This window comes from Dasypus novemcinctus, chromosome 17 (genome assembly GCF_030445035.2).
Source record: "Dasypus novemcinctus isolate mDasNov1 chromosome 17, mDasNov1.1.hap2, whole genome shotgun sequence".
Taxonomy (NCBI): Eukaryota; Metazoa; Chordata; class Mammalia; order Cingulata; family Dasypodidae; genus Dasypus; species Dasypus novemcinctus.
The window spans coordinates 68,421,646-68,438,569 of NC_080689.1; the positions used below are offsets into that span (position 1 = coordinate 68,421,646).

Below are 16,924 nucleotides of genomic sequence, written 5' to 3' on the forward strand. Positions count from 1 at the left end.
AATTACAGATGGGAATCCTTAATGAGAACCCTTTAAATCATTGCTAGAACCTGGTCACATATCCTGCCTAATTGTAGGGATGATTGCAGAGAAGACAAGGACAATTTAGCCTTTGAAATTCTTTCCTAATGATCTAATGGGGTTATGGAAGTTTGCTGCTCCAGGAAACACCACCTCATGAACTAGTATCCAGGCAATGCATTTGGGGAGGTCGTTTGAGCCTTTTCATTTTTTTTAGAATAATTTTTTTTTTAAAAGATTTATTTATTTATTTAATCCCCCCCCCCCCCCCCCCCCGGTTGTTTGTTCTCGGTGTCTATTTTGCTGCGTCTTGTTTCTTTGTCCGCTTCTGTTGTCGTCAGCGGCACGGGAAGTGTGGGCGGCGCCATTCCTGGGCAGGCTGCTCTTTCTTTTCACGCTGGGCGGCTTTCCTCACGGGCGCACTCCTTGCGCGCGGGGCTCCCCCACACGGGGGACACCCTTGCGTGGCAAGGCACTCCTTGCGCGCATCAGCACTGAGCATGGGCCAGCTCCACACGGAGTCAAGGAGGCCCGGGGTTTGAACCGCGGACCTCCCATATGGTAGACGGACACCCTAACCACTGGGCCAAAGTCCGTTTCCCGGTTTGAGCCTTTTTAAAGAGAAGATTGGAGCGACAGGAATATATATGGAGAGGGCAGCAGAGAGTCTTGCTTAAGACCTTGCACTTTCTAATTTGGGCAGTGCTGAGATTCAGTTCTGGCAATGGGATCCCAGACCAGTTACTTCAACCCAGTAAGCCCCATTGTTCTCATCTTAAAATAAGGACAATAAAGTACCGACTTCATGGCATGTGAAGATTAATCATGATAATGCATGTAAAGTGCTTGCCTCTTGAGACCCAGACTATAATAGTTGCTAGCATTATCATCATTGTCTTTATTATTATAACACTTGAGGTGGGGAGAGGGAGAGAAGCAGCTTTGTTCTTCCACATCTCAGGGCTCTAGCATCTTCTGGAGTGCACACCCCTCTCCTCTATTGAACATGGACCATGGGGATACCTTACTCTGTGTTCCTTCTCCCACTCTCTGTTGGATTGATTCAATCCAGGCAATGTGAACATCCACAGCTAATGAGGTTTCAAGCACGAGGGTAACATACGGGAAAGCAAAAGGACTGCCCACCCATCGTGGCTTGGTGATAGTTGGGGAATGGGTTCTGAGTTCACCACATGCTGGTGTGTGGCCTCAATGTCTTTTCAAAACATCAAGTCTAAGAGATATCTCCCAGAACATGCACCAAGGGTGTGGGTCATGCTCTCTGCCTGCTTCCATCATCCTTTTGAGGACTCAGGTCTAGACTCTCAGGAGACACAGGGACTGTCTGGAAATCTAAAGCAGATACATGAAAATCATCTGGTAAGGCTCAGAAGCTGGTGGGGGGACAAGGAAGTTAAGTGCTACCTACAGTCCATAGGGAATTCTTCAGCCTCTCTGGAGAGAGGCAAAGTCCCCTTTCTTTAAGACAAATGAGCATTCCAAAAGGCTTGGGCTACCTGGCAGTCATGGTGCCAATAAAGCTCCTGAATATGAGCAGTAACTTTCTCTTTGTTTCAAGATGTTGGAAGATCTGATTTTCAACAGAAATCCTTTTAAAATTTCTGGTGTGAAGGGTGATAATGCAGGCAGTGAGCCTTTGGAGAATGAAGAGCTACTAAACACCTTACTCACTAAAGAGAGCAGGTATTGACATGGCAAAGATATGACAGCCTGTAGTTTTTTAACAGGATGATTACTAAAGAGCACAACCTGAAATGTTCCTTCTTTCCAAAGGAGCTAGCAAAGAAGTGAAAGCTAGCATCATATCAAGATATTCACAAGACATACAATGCATGCCTGAAAGTCTTCCATAATGATGGCATCTTTAGAGAAAGATTATGGCATCAAACCTCGAAATAGTAAACATTTTGGAATGTTCTGCAGAATCCTTTTTTCTTTTGGGTCAATAACCTAAACTTAGAGAATAATATAAAGTTCCTCTATTCACTTGGGGAGATCTGCAAATGCCTTTGTTGATTGGTGAGCAATGCCCCATTTGCCTTCTCCAATAGTCTTGATCTGAATAAACATATGGTTGAAATTTGCAAGAACTCTGTTTGTCTTTGAGTCACAAAGATCCCACAGATTTTGTCAGAAAGATAATTTTTAAAAATTCTTTCATCTTAATTCAGGGCACCGAATAGGAGATAATTTTCAACTTGAACAGAGCTAGGAGTTGCTGACTGACATGTGGTCCAGGATCTGAAATCCTAGCCATTTCCAATGGCTATGCCCAAAGAAATGACACAAATACCCAAGAGGAGCTCTCTTTTCCCTTGGTGTACTGATGAGGAGGTACAGAAGTTTGCATTAAGCTATCCAGATGTAATCCTGGCTGAGAAAAAGTCTAATGATAAAACAGACTGCCTCATATAAGAAAACAATGAACAATTCACAAGTAATTGGAGATCCTTGCGTTCTGGATTCAAACATAAATACTTTAAAAAGTCAAGTCAAAGAATTGGTAGATACTGGCTATAACTCAAGTACCTTATGGATGCCAGGCAAATGTTCAATTTGCATTAAGTTGAAAGGTCTTAGTTGTCAAATCCTCACAGGTATAAAATAAGCTGTAGAGTTGAAATGTCTTAGTTGTCAAATCCTCACAAGTATGAAATAAGCTGAAGAGGTCTGCTCCCCTTTCAAAAAAGAGATTGGCTTATCTCCAAATTTCTGAGCTCAACACAGTACCATGTTCAGAATTGTCCTCAACAGTTTTTTTTTTAATGCCAGGACCAGCCCAAGGAGGCTGCAATGTTTGAGAATAGTTTCTGCCCCCACAGGACACTTCCGCCAAAACAGGTACTCCTCCTCTCCCACCCCACAAGAACTGATTATGGTACAAGAGGGCGATGGGATAGATCAATGAATGAACAGTAGGGAAGGGCAACAACCCAAACTAGAAAGAGCTCATGGGCCACGCGTGCACATTGCGCTGCCCTTCTCCATTCACATTGACTCATGGCCTCTTCATACTGCTCTTCAAATATACAGACTGGCATAGCTACGAGACAACAGCACTGGCACCTGGCATCCCGCCAGAGTTTGCTGTCTTCCTGCCCAGCCGAGAGTCTAGATCTGCTGCTTCAGTGCTTCTTTGAAGTGTTGTGACTAACTCTTGAGCCATGCTCTGAGAGTCATCTCAATTTGGGAAAGTGGGTGCGTGGGATGTGGGGGTGAAGGGATGAAGGGCAAGTGTGGGTAGGCGATATGGAGTGGGCAAGTGGGGATTTAGGGAGATGGGTAAAGGGAATCTGTGAGTGGGGATGGGTGGGCTTCTTATGACCATACCAACTTTTGTCTTTATTAACTAATATACCAAGAAGGCATTGGGAGCAGAAGTGATAAAACCTAGAGATTTCAGCAGGGAGGAGGGGGCTTCCAGGGATGGGAACAGTGTCAGACCAAAGAGTGGAGAACAGCAGAAAACTGGGGAACAAAGAAGAAGAAGGAAAGGAGACACATGCGCACAACACAGGCGACCTGCGTTTTAATCTGTTTTAAAACCTCAGGGGCTGGTGGACTGTGTCCTGCTACTATGCCACCAGCGAGCAGCGGGGCCAGGGCTGCCTGCCCATCCAGCTCATGCCAGGGCTGTTATCATTTGTTCTCCAATTTCTAATTAGCCGCCTGTTCTCCTTGCAAGCTGCACTGCTCAAGAGAGAAGCCAGGACCAAAAGCTGTGAGATGTGCTATCCATGGCTTCAGCCCCCTTCCGCCTGCTTCTCTAAATCACGTAGAAAGAAACATGGGTATGAAATCAGGGCAGAAATAAACATTGACTGTGGGGTCCAGGAAACCAGTTTCTACAGCCAGAGATGCTCCCAGCACCTTTGGAGAAGAAGAACGTTCTTCTTGCTGTGTTCCCACCACGCCCACTTCTGCCGGCAGTGACTGAGATCCCACTCTCAGATCCCACAGCTGAGAGAACCGTTTATTTAGTTATTCTCTATTTACAAAAGGAATTTGAGCAGCCAAGGGGAGAATATTACTATAACCAGGCTTGGCTCGGGAAGCTCAGCCTCTTCAGTGCTGATGTAGACTGTGTGTGCCCAGGAAGAAATGAGAACAGCTTGGCATTCCCATGGGAGTGTTAGTATTCTCCATTTTGTACTCTTTGTTGACCGATAACCAAGGTGGTACCTTTTCTCAGTCAACAAATATTCATCTTTCCGTTGGGAAGAGTGAGTATAACCCTTAATCATGACTTCGGCATTTTTGCTGCCACAAATGTCTCTATTGATGGAAGGCAGCTTTAACTCATCTGGCGCCTGAGGTGAATTATGATTTTATTCCAAAGCGGTTTCCAGTTTCCCAGCAGCCACTCTGTTTCCCCTGAGGCTCATCTACTTCTCTCCATCGTCTGAAGGCTCAAGGCTTCTTGTCTCTCTCCAGTAAACAATGTAAAACCTCTCCTCATTCTGGAGAGCAGAAGATGAATGATTTTGGGGGGGGGTGAGGAATTCAGTTTAATTGCACCCCTATTACAAACACACACTCATGCACATGCATGCACACACCTTTTGCATATGTTTTTGGGATTTGTGGATTTCCTGAAGCTTATCCAGATACCCGCATTTAAGATGCCTTAATTTAAATAAAGGCATCTTTATGATTTGTTTCCGATATGAAATATGTTGGGTAGCTGTCTACCCTCTCCTCAACCCCCCGTTTTCAATGTCTTTACAATCTTTGTCCCTGCATGTCTGTTAACAGCTGCTCATTGCTCTTTTGATGGAACTGGCCTGAAGGAGGAGAAGTGGCTCAGGGCAGCTCCCGGAAGCAGGAGGCAGGTAGCCAGGGCTCACGGTGATCACCTTCGAAATTCCAAACCCTGCCAAGGGTTTCCTGACAAGGACTTTCAAAGATAGGGGGCTAGACCAAAGCTCTGGTGGCCGCCATCAGAGGTGCCTGGCTCAGACCTCCCTTCCAGAGAGAACCTTCTGTGGGGAGCGCAGCTAGCTGACAGCCTCCAGGGCACCATCTGCGGGCCCACCACGGTGGAGACCACTCTCTCCCTAGGTGGCTCCCAGCCGGTGGCCGAGCATGGTGGTGGTGGGGTACCAGGCCTGGCCGTTTCTGCCCAATATGGGACTTCCCTTTGGGCAGTCTTTGTGTGCTGTTGGGTGGATAAGGACTTCCTTAGAAATGCACTGCAGGCTGGGGCTCTGCCCGCCTGCACCCCACACCCCCTGTTATCACAGGTGTCAGATCTGCATAGGGGTCTCAAGGCTTTCCCCGCCTCCGTCGATGTCTTTTCTCCTTTATCTTTCCCATGTACTTCTCCTAATAAATCTGTTGCACTTCTCACTCTGTCTCTGTGTTCACTTCTGAGGGACCAGAACTCACCTACCTTGATTCTTAGTTGTCATCCTTGGTTACTTCACACATTCCCAGGTCTCACCTAGAAATGGTTCCTCAATCTTGCCAACCCCTTTCATCACAGAGTTGGGAGTTGGCTGGATGTTGGGTTCTGCAAGAAACTGAGGCTCCCAGAGCTCCTGCAGTCAGCCTTCTCTGTAGTGTGCTTAGGTTCCCCAGAGAAAAGGCACAGGCGGGTACTAGTCAATCACATACTTTATTTCTGTATAAAGATTCTTTCCAGGATCCCATGGAAATCCCAGGAACCAGGCCCCTCCATTCATATTCTTCTCCCCTAAAGCCGGCTCCTGAGTTCCCTTTTCCTGGGATTCCACTCAGTCCTTCCAAGAGAAAGGACATTCCAGCATGCCTTAGCATTTTATGTGGGGTGAGGAGGACAAGGTCCCTTGCCCTTTATATCCTCCCACAGAAGTTCTCCTTCCCACCCCTCAGTTACTGTGGCCCAACTGTGAGTCGATGCTATCATCAGAGCTCCTCCCTGAGAAAGAATGAGAGGAGGAGGAGGCGTTTGGCACAATATGAATAACACGGTGACAGCAACTGGACCCCACGTTTTGGAAGTAACATAACAAAGATGGCCCCCCGATGCCTTATCACCACTGGACAGCACAGCAAGGAAACACAGTTATGGAATAAACACAGGATGATGCATTACTATAATAAGGAGAACCATGCACAGTGCAAATCATAGTGTTTCTTGCATGTGGGAGCTGACAACACTGTTCTAAAGTTAAATGGACTCTGGGAAGTGGGTCAGAGGAAGGCTTGCTGGGCTCTCTCTGAGGCAATGCTTTGTCATATTTGAAACTGCCCAGGACCATCCCATACTCCCTATTATGTGCAGGGGAGATTCTGGTCAACCACATTGCCTTCAGTTCCCTGGACTGACTGGAGGCTCCCTTTGAATTTATCTCAGAGAACTCTCCTTGCAAAAGGCTCTCTGAAGGTCCTGACTCATATTGAGTGGCTTTTTGGAATCCTGTGCAGAATCTGCTTCACACCTGCTGGGCAGGCTGGAACCCCAGGACTGGTGAGTTGGCAACAGCAAGTATGGTGGGTGCCTCGAGAAGGGAAGGAGCTGTGTGGCCTGTGGCAGGGGCAAGTCCAGAGCAGGTGCTCAGTAATTACCTGTGCATTCAACTCTAACTTTCTCTTCTGTCGATGGGATGGCCCCAATACCTTGGCACTTTTCCTAGGTTCTTCTCATCATCTTGCCAATTTTTTACATCCTTTTGACATGAATAATTCATACATGGCACGATTTTCTAGTAGAAATATGACTAATACTTTGGGCACTGACTTTTGTGCCCCTAAATCATGCCTTCCATCATGAAGGTGCATTTAACTGGCTTGATTTAATTTGTTTAATCCCTCCTGTGCTGCTTGGCAGAATATGGCTCTCAGCTCCTTCTGGCTTAAACATTTCGTCCCAGGCCTGGCTATGCCCTGATAGGATCAGAGCCAGCAGGGCTGGTAAAGTCCGTAAAGTCTGTGAGTGGCATTGTTCTCCCTTAACACTAAGGACATAGCACATATGCAGTCATCCTCAAATCTCAAGAGGGATGTTCATGTGTATCACATGAGACTTCTTTCAGCCAACCAATTCTGGACAGAGCACAGATCTGGGAGACCTAAAGAAATGGCAGGCTCACCTGCTGGAAACCCCAAAGCCGTATTAGGACACAAAGCATTAAGTCCCTAGCTCTGGCAGACTGATTGTCACAAGGGGTTGGTGGGTCACTCCAGCCCCTCATGGACAGGAACCTGGCAGAGCCATGGGGCAGGAGGAAGAGATTCAGAGACTATGAAAGAACATTCCAGGTGCCTTCTTCCTAGAAGTACTATTGTGGGGTACAGTTTCCTCATTCACTGGGTATCAGAGAATATGCCTTATGCTAGTGTGAAGCTAAGAATTTGGGTTAGGACTCCTGTCCTATGATACCCGAAAGGCCACAGCATATTGGCCTTTCCTGATGCTCTTCTTCATCTGTGGAACTTGGACTGCTAAAGCCTAATGGGGAGGTACGAGCTTAGGTACACTAAGTCCTCCACTCTGCCAGAGGCCAAAACCTCCCAGGAGAAGAAATGCACTCACCATTTTAGGATAACTCAGAGGAGAATGCCCCATAGGAAGATTAACCTAGACTCTTAGCAGTTCCTTCACCTCCAGGAGCTCGATACTTGTCGCTAAAATTGCTGCTCCTCTTCTTTTTTGAGACATTTTTTTTTTGGTGGGAAAAAATCATACAATCATTGAACCATTAGATGTCACAATTCAAAGGAATGTTTAGAAGATCTAGCTCAGCTCCATCATGTTACCAAATTAGGAAAGAGAGGCTCAGACTAGGATGGTGACTCTTGACCCTAATGAACATTAGCTTCTATCAGTGGACCCTTTTCTGCCTCCATCACTTGCTCAGGACGATCACTAGGGACACAATGCAGAAGAATTTAGGCTCCCAATCTCATGTTAAATGTCCTGAAATACTGAGATGCTGAAAAGGAGCAGAAGTATGTCTTCTTTTCTTGGATGCTTGGAAGACAGAATTGAATCTTTCATTCCACTTTAATGTGAAGGATGGAGTAAAGTAAGCTACCAGCAAGGAATGATCATCTAAGCACAACTGAGAGTGAATCTATTGAAGTACAACAGGGGCTACAGGCAAGAGGGTACATTTGGTGTGTTGCTGCACTGCAGGATTTATCCCAAAATAAGCATTCACATACTACCTAAGTTACTTCTAGAACCATGGAATGGACTGTAGAGAAAATCTAGGTCAGCTATCTCATTTCACAGGCTCAGAGAAACTCAGTGATTTGTTCAGTGATTCACATAGCATGTGGGTGACAAAGGTAGGGGAGAATCCGGTTTCCTTCTTTTTTTTTTTTTTGTCTCCAGGATGGCATATTTTCTCCTAAACCATTCTGACTTTCCCATAAGCCCCAATGTTAGAGGTTTCTGATGGTCTCCAGATCAAGGAAATATCCATGCATGAAGTGGAGCAAGATGGCAAGATGGCGGTTGGCTACACCTGCTGCTGCCCTGTGGTCTAGGAGAGCATGCTGGAGTAGAAGCTGAAGCTCTCTGTCATGGTCTTGGAGTCACTGCGAGAGGAGCCGTTGGAGGCCTGGTCCAGGGATGAAGGTGTGGCCTTGGGAACATCCTCCAGCTCCTCCTCTTGGGCTCCCACCACTGTAGAGATGGTCGTCTCCAGGCGGCTGACCTTGTACACGCTGCCCTGGGTCTGGAGGTACCGGGTGGATTTCATCTCAAGCCCCTCATAGTCACCGGCGCTGATAAAGGGGCAGCACCGGAAGGCGTGCTTGAAACCCAGCCGGAACCTGGGGAGAGCAGATGGAGAGAGGACCCTAGGGAATGGCAGGCTTTTGGAGGGTGTTTTCTACCACTTGCATCAGGTCTTTAATATGCAAACAAACCCAAGTGTGATTCTCTGTTATGATTATTTTTTGAATTAACCGACAGCTGGAGATATGAAGGCCCTAAAGATTTAAAGGCCTGTCATCAAGATCAAAACTAGAATTTGGGTTCATGTGAAATGCACCTCAGGGTGACCACTGAGCCATGCTGCCTCCTCCTGTGTGGGGCCAGTGAGCTTTGGGTTAATTCAACATCAACAAACATTTGCCAAGGGTTTATTATGCGCGTGGGGCTGTGCTAATTGCGGGGCAGTAAAAACCCATATGACTTAGTCTTTTCCCTCAAGTAGCCCACAGACTGAAGGGTGACCTTCTTTCAATATGTCCCTTCATGAGCTTTGGTTTCTCTGTAAAACAGGGAGAATCAACCTTGACCTAAAGACATGCTGGGAGATTTAACCTGAAAAAGTTTAGAAAGGTCATCAGGCTCTTAGAAAAAGGACGAATCTGTGAGTTAGACTAGTAGAGACCATCTGGACAAGTTCAAGAGAAGGTCCTTGCCCAGATCAATAGTATGTGACAGTCTCATTCACAGGAGGCACTTTATAGGCTGATGACTGGTGGAAGGAAGGATGTAGCAAGCATATTGTTCCTGTGCCTGCCCTCACCTCCTTTCCCACACAGAGGATGGACGTGGCTTGGAAGATAGATTGGGCTGGGGCTATAGCATCCTAGCTCCCTGCTAGTACTTCTGCAAATCCTGGTGAATTCCCTTTTGAAGACCTCCATTCCTAATGGGGTGCTCCCTTCTCTTACTTATCTGAAGTTGATTTCTGCTGTGGGGAGGGGCTTTACACAGCCCTTTTAGCTGGAATCATTTATTTGAGGACTCCTCTTGGCTTTCCTGGGCCAACAGGAACTGTAGGCAGAGAGTGGGAAAAGCCACCCAGATGGTGTGATGGAGTGAGGAGAGGCAAGTGAAAGGCCAGAGAAGGGAGAACGTGCCCTGTGAGGAATGTTATTTGCATGCCAGCTATGGCCAACTCAGTTTTAAACCCAATCTCTTTTTCTCTCTCTCTATGGATCCATAGGGCAGAATGAGAAAACTCACAGGCCACTGACTGGCTGCAGCTTGCAGGCATGCTTTATATATATCAATCACAGAGGTTGTTTTTTTTCCCCCTACCCTTCCCCTTGGTTACCAGTGTTTAAATATCAGATTTTATATAACCTGGATTCCTGATTCCTTTTGAAAATGAAGAGAATATCTGTTTACCCCAAGCTCACATACCTGCATAGCAACAATCAGCAATAGCTGAGAAGTATGGTGAAGTGTAAGTTTGCCATAGTCCTCACTACCCCCTCTTGTCTCATAGATGACTTCTGTAGGTAAGCTGCTTGGCCACTGGAGGGACAGATGATTTGTGATCTCTGGAGGGGGCATGGGGAATTGGGTCCTCACCTGTCATTGAGGCAGCAGTAGATGATGGGATTGTACATGGTGGAGCTCATGGCTAGCCACATGATGGCCAGGTAGACCTGCTGAATAAACTTCTCCAGGTAGAGCTCTGGGTTGATGTAAGGCAGGAGGAAGAAGATGTGGAAGGGCAGCCAGCAGATGGCAAAGGTACACACCACAATGATCATCATCTTGACCACCTGGCAAGAGTGAGAGGCAGGTGAGACCACCAGCACATCATCCTCCCTTCCTCATAACTGTCTTCTCTCTTCTCTCAGCCACTCCCCCCACGTTGTGCACAAGGGTGATATGGGTGGGAAGTATACAATGACCCCTTTTGAGAGGAGGCAGGACTTTTCATGCCCAGTGCCTAAGGGCTTTGGTTTTTTTGGTGGTTCTCAGAGGATGGTCCTGGAACCAAGATCATCTGCATTACCTGGAAACTGGGGAGAAATGCAAATTCCGGGGGTGGGACCCAGCAGGGTGTGCTTTGATAAGTCCTCCAGGTGCTTCTGATGCACACTCAAATTGATCACATTATCCTTCTGGGCAATGACCAGAGGAGCCAAGGGAGACCAAACTAACGAGGAAAGGCTAATGCATCTTCAGGAGGGCAAGGCCAAGGAAGGGCGAGGAGTCAGCAGAGGGAATGGAAAAGGGGAGGGACAATAAGCCAGGGCAGCTGCTAGGTTTGGAAATTCAGGGGTGGTGAAGAAGCAGGAAGAGATTTGGGCAGCTGTAGGAAAGGGCTTTGGGAACCTCAGATGTTAAAAGGGATTTAAAAGAACATTTTAGGAATAGTGGGTGAGGCAACTTTTCCTTTCTATCCCCAAGAAATCTCCCGTAAAGAACTACGTAGCAGCCACACAGCGAAATAGTTCACACATAAGTACAAAGAATGGGAAAGCTCTTTATTACTGATTTTGAAGATCTTTTGGGTATTAAGTAGAATGAGTGAGAAGATAAACACTACATATTTACTGTTTGCGTAAAAAAGGAGAGGAGAAAAGGATATATACATTTATTTGGCTTATAAATGCATTAAAGTATTTAGAAGGATAAAAAAGAAACCAATAACAGTGGTTTGTAGTGTGCGTGTATGACTGTGTGTGTGTGTGTGAGCTTGGGAACTGGGAAGATGGGGGACCTGGGAGGGAGAGAGACTTTTCATGGTTTTAATATACATTTTTTTAACTTTTAAATTTGAAATAACTTAAGATTCCCAAGAAGTTGCAGAGGTAGTCCCACGAGTTCGCTGGCCCTCGTCGCCCCGTTGCCTCCAGTGCCAACACCTGACATGGCCGTGCTGTGCCATCAAAACCAGGACGTCGATGTCCTGCAGTGGAACTCTCGACTCAACTACAGATCGTGTTCAGGCTTTGCCACTTTTGACCTGTGTTACTGTTGTTGTCACGCATATAGGTCTATGAAATTCCATCTCACGGGTAGGTCAGTGGGAACGGCCCTGCGTCAGGGCACAGGGCTGTTCTCCCACCTTAGCCTCTCCCTCAGGGCAACTCCCGGGCAGCCGGACCCTCCCCCAACCCTCACCCTGGCACCATCTCATCTGGTCTCCATCGCTATGATTTTTGCCCCTTTTAATACTTTTTGATGTTTGAACTATGTGAAGGTAGCGTTCGTTCAACATTTAAAAAAATAATAAAAAGAGGACTGAGTTTCTTAGGTAAGCATCTGTGTGCTTTAATGGACTGACAGGTGGCAAATGCTCTTAAGGAGCAGACCTAGGTCAAAACGCCCCCTCCCCTCCCTCCCCTCCCCTCCCTCTTCCCCTCTCTTTCCCCCTCCCTTCCCCTCACCTCTTCCTCACTGTCCCTCAAACCTGGGATGTTCTGTGCCTGAAGCCCCCGGCCTCCGAAGGCTCTGGGCTCCCCTAGCCCCCTACTTGCCAGCCCGTGGCCTGTGCCGAGCAGGGTGAGGTGCTGCCCGGCCCCAGCTCACCTTGCGCTTGGCAGAGACCTGCTCATGGTATCGGTCGGAGGAGTCGCCCGGGATCTCGCTGGCCCACAGGGTGATGCCCACGACGGTGTACGCGTAGCCGATGACCAGCAGGGGGAGGAAGTAGATGAGCACGGTCACACAGATGTGGTACCTGCGGCCACAGCGGAGGGGTCAGTCTAAGAAACAACAAGGCTCGGCAGCCCCTCACTCAGCATCTGCCACCCATAAGCCTGGACTATTGGGCACACCCCAGGGACACTTGCCACCTGCAAAGGGCCGGTGGGTGATAATAATGGATAAACCAGAGAGCAAATCTCAAATGATGCTTTCCTTCTGGGTACCTTCAGCCTTGCAGACTCCTGTTCATCTCGAAAAGAGAATAACAAACACTGGTAAGAGGGAACTGAATCAGTCCATTGTCAACCTATGGCAATTTTAGTCAACGGTAAGTACCACATCACTTACAGAAAAAATGGATCCAAATAGTCTGCATTAGCAGAAGTATATTTTCTAGAATGAAGGTGGTGATTGCATCACTTGGTTCATACCTGCCAGACAACACTTATGCTTCATTTTGGTACAGGGATGTAGACCAACTAGTAAAGCCAGGTGAGGACCACCAAGACGGTGAAGGGACCCCAAACCACATGGGCTCATGAATATGAGAAAAAGTCGCTTGGAGAAGAGAAGACTCATTTAAAGAGTCGTCTTCTATGAGAGGGATGAGAACTGGTATCAGAGGGTCGAAGTTGCAAAGTATAAGCCTCTTGCAAGCCTGGCGCCTAAAACTGTATCTCTAGATGGAAGCTGCTGGGACATTTCTGACCACTTGGGGCAGAAATGTCAACTGGTTTGCACTGGACTAGGACATGAATAAGAAGGAAACCTATGCAGTGTTCAGCCATTGAGATTTTGAGGTTTGTTGGTTACAGTGGTATAACTTATCCTATTCTGTTTAAACAAGGTCTCTACTAAGTAGGAGACTCAAATAAGTTTTCTGAATTGTTTTTTCTTTTTAGGAGGTACTGGAGATTGAACCCTGGACTTGCACATGGGAAGCAGGGACTCAAACCACTGAGCTACACCCACTCCCCAGGTTTTTGAATTTTGAGAAATGATATTTTTTTCTCTGGGAGTCCTTGGCTTCCTTGGATAGTCGGAGCCCTTTTTTCTGATATGAGTATAATTCACATCAGAATTAGGAGCTCAGCATTCCACATAGTAGTAGTAATAATAATAATAATAATAATAATGAGAACAGCTAATATTCTGGGGATCTTACTATAGGTCACAGTGCTAATATTAATGACAATATTTATAGTAGATATGGTAGTGCAATTTTATTGAGTATTTATAATGGGCACCTATGATGGTTTGAAGCTCTGTGTACCCTAGAAAGACACGTTCTTGAAGTTAATCCATTCCTGTGGGTGTGAACCCATTGTAAGGGCATTTTGGTGAGGGTACTTCAGTTAAGGTATGATCCACCTCACTCAAGATGGGACTCGATTCTTGTTTTAGTCTGCTAAGGCTGCCAATGCAAAATACCAGAAATGGGTTGGCTTTTGTAATGGGAATTTATCTGGGGTGAAATCTTATAGTTCCAAGGCTATGAAGATGGTCAAATCAAGGCATCATCAGAGATGCTGTCTCACCAAAGGTCAGCTGTTGGATCCTGGATTCCTGCCAAGGGGCAAGACAAGACGGCAGCCAATCTTTGGAGCCCTCTCTCCTGCATGGCAGGATTAAAATGGTGGCTCTCTGTCTCTGTGTGCTTCCGCGTCCAGTTCTCAGTTTGCATAAGACCCCAGCAAGAGAGCAGAGACCCAGCCTGGGTCACATCTCAGTGCACATAGTGTAATCAAAGACCTTAGGTGCTTTAAGGTCTTAAAGCAACCTAATCAAAGGGGACCTAATTAAAGGTCCCTTAACCGAATCTAACCAAAAGGCCCCATTTACAGTGCATCCACAGGCACAGAAATGGGTTATTTTAAGAACTAATTTTTTGGGGCCCACAAAAGACAAACCAGGACAACCCTTTATAAACAGAATGAAGGGGTGGGGGGGCAGGGCGGAGAGAGAGAGAGAGAGTCAGAGTCATGGAAGCAAGAAGCTGAAAGCAATAAAACCAGAAGAGAAGGGAGAGACCAGCAGACGCCACCATGTGCCTTGCCATGTGGCAGAGGAGCCAAGGATCCCTGACTCCCGGTCTTTGGGAAGAAAGCATCACATTGATGATGCCTTGATTTGGACATTTTCTCAGCCTCAAAATTGCAAGTTAATAAATTCCCATTGTTCAAGCTGAACCACTTAATGCTATCTGTATTAAGCAGCCCAGGACACTAAAACAGGACCATACCAAGCATTTTACTGGCATTATCTTATTTAATCCTCAAAACAAATGATGGGTAGGTGCTACCAAAATCCCACTTTGAAGCAAAGGAAAACAGAGCTTAGACAGTTTAACTTGCCTGAATTCACACAAAGAAGTAAAAGAAGAAGCTGGGATTAGAGCTCAGCTTCTTGTTCTTGGACAAAAGCCGCTCAAGGACCCTTTGTTCCACTCTGTTTACAGTCTGCTTCTTCTCCGTAATGATTTTCTTCCAGTGAGGGAAAACCAATGAATCACTCAATTTAGTTCATTCTCCTCTATTTGATACTCCGTTTGCTTTCAAACACTTCTTTGTGACACCACATGGTATTCCCACTTACCCAGTCCCTTCTGAATAGTTACACTTGCAATTTGAAGACTCTTGAAGAGTTTCTCCAGCAAATGAGCCACAGATTCAGTAGAGGGCTAAGCAGCATCCTCCTCTGCAGACAGGCTGCTCTAGTCTCTTTCTCAGGAGCCATTTGGGCTCTCCATCCACCGTGACCCTATCTGTGTGCCCCTTTCTCCCACTGCTGTGCAGACTGTGCTTGCAAATAAAGCATTTGAAGACTCTGGGGGCAGGAAGCCCCTCTCCTAGTTGTGCTTTCTTCTCCCACGTCTTGGGATAACCCCGCCACCCCACCCCTTACACAGTCTGACACATGGTTGGTGCCCCAAACACATCATCTTTAGTTTGCCAAAGGGCTGCTGATGCACCAGAAATGGGTTGACTTTATAATGGGGATTTTATTTAGGGTGTAAGCTTATAGTTCTGAGGCTGTGAAATGTCCAAATCAGAGCACCATCAGAAATGCTCTCACCAAAGTTGGCTACTGGTGACCCTGGGGGCCTGCTGTGATCTCTGTCGAGGTCCCTGCCTTCCCCTCCAGAATCTACCATCTCCTGGAGCTCAGCTGTGGACCACCAGGTAAAGGGCTTGTCTCTAGTGGGCCTCCTCTCTCAATCTTGGCTGCTCCACTTTCTTCCCGAGTTCAGCTGGGAGCTACAGGCATAAGGCTGTCTCTTTAGCCTTGAGTGGCTCCATGAGCCCAGCCTCTTGAAGGCTTCTTGCTTAACGTTGGCTGCTAGTGATCCTTGAGTCTGCTCTCACACCCCAGGATCAAAAATGGCAGCTTCTTTTCTCTCTCTCTCTGTGTCACCCTTTATATCAGATCCAGCAAGAGGGTCGAGACCCAAGCTGGTAAATGCTTCACTGATGTTGTCTAATCAAAAGCCCTATAGTGAGAATTGCAAGTAATCCAAAGGCCCCTTAACTGCACTTAATGCAATCAAAGGGTACCCCATCTACAAGAATGGATTAGCTTAAGGACATAATCGTCTGTGAATCTTTGAATTCACAAAATTCAAACTCTCACACACATTAACTGAACTTTGTTGGGGGTGGGGAAGGCCACTGCATCCAGATCACTGAGGTTCCTTCCCCTGGACCAGGGGTTCTCAAACTTCAGACTCCCCTTGGAGGGCTTGTGCAAACACAGATGGCGGGGCCCCAGCCCAGAGGCTCTGACTCAGCAGGTCTGCAGTGGGCCTGAGAATCTGCATTTCTCTCATGTTTCCAGGTGAAGAGGATCCTGTTGGTCACCAGGTCAGGCTTGGAGAAACAATGCCTTGGACCCATGGTTCCCAATCCCAGATGCCCATGGGAAACCCCAGGTGTCCTTTTAAAATGATCAAGACCCAGAGATACTTATCCACTTGGTCTGGGTGTGAGAGCAGGAAATCACATTTAAAAAAAATTTCCCCAAGGGATTCTGATATGCAGCCAAAGAATCACTGTTTCAGACCCAAGATCTCAGATGTCTGTAGAGAGTCCACTGTTGTTTGGGATTTTATGACTTCGTTAAAGTGCCCTCTGGGAAACTGCGGATCAGACCATTAGGAAAATGCTAGGATGAATTAGTAAATCTATGATTTAGCAGCCTTTTTCTTTTTAAAGATGGAAGTGTAATTTTGCTATTTATTTGAAAACAACAAAAAGCATGGACTTGACTTTAGCTAGAATGTGATAGAGTTAGGGAGAACACTGGCTTGTCCATACTCTAATAGGGATCATTAAGAATAACAGAGGAAAATTTTAGCTGAGCTAGGGCCTAGGTCTCCAGATTTGCAATCTTCTACCTCTACTTCTCCCAGGCACTCCTTGGGCCCCCACCCTCCCTTGATTCTTGGATGGAATCTGAGGTTAAATATTGCCTCCTAACTCTTGGCTCAGAAACTACCCCCCCCTTTTTTTTAAAGATTAAAAAAATTTTAAATTTATTCTCTCCCCTTCC

At 46.6% G+C, this 16,924-nt stretch overlaps 1 protein-coding gene and 1 pseudogene across 1 annotated transcript in view; one reads left to right on the plus strand and one right to left on the minus strand.

The window, feature by feature from the left end:
• Positions 1-745: 745 nt before the first annotated feature.
• On the plus strand, positions 746-5,302 carry LOC101420339 (transcription termination factor 1, mitochondrial pseudogene; annotated as a pseudogene).
• A 338-nt stretch (positions 5,303-5,640) lies between these two features.
• TACR1 (tachykinin receptor 1) overlaps positions 5,641-16,924 on the minus strand; it is a 203,229-nt gene continuing 191,945 nt past the window's right edge. Inside the window, exons 3-5 of the mRNA XM_004473444.3 lie at positions 12,260-12,410; positions 10,304-10,500; positions 5,641-8,805 (exon numbers count right to left, since the gene is read on the minus strand). Of these exons, the coding sequence (XP_004473501.1) occupies positions 8,514-8,805; positions 10,304-10,500; positions 12,260-12,410 (640 nt within the window). The 3' untranslated portion in view covers positions 5,641-8,513. The remainder of the gene's footprint in view (positions 8,806-10,303; positions 10,501-12,259; positions 12,411-16,924) is intronic.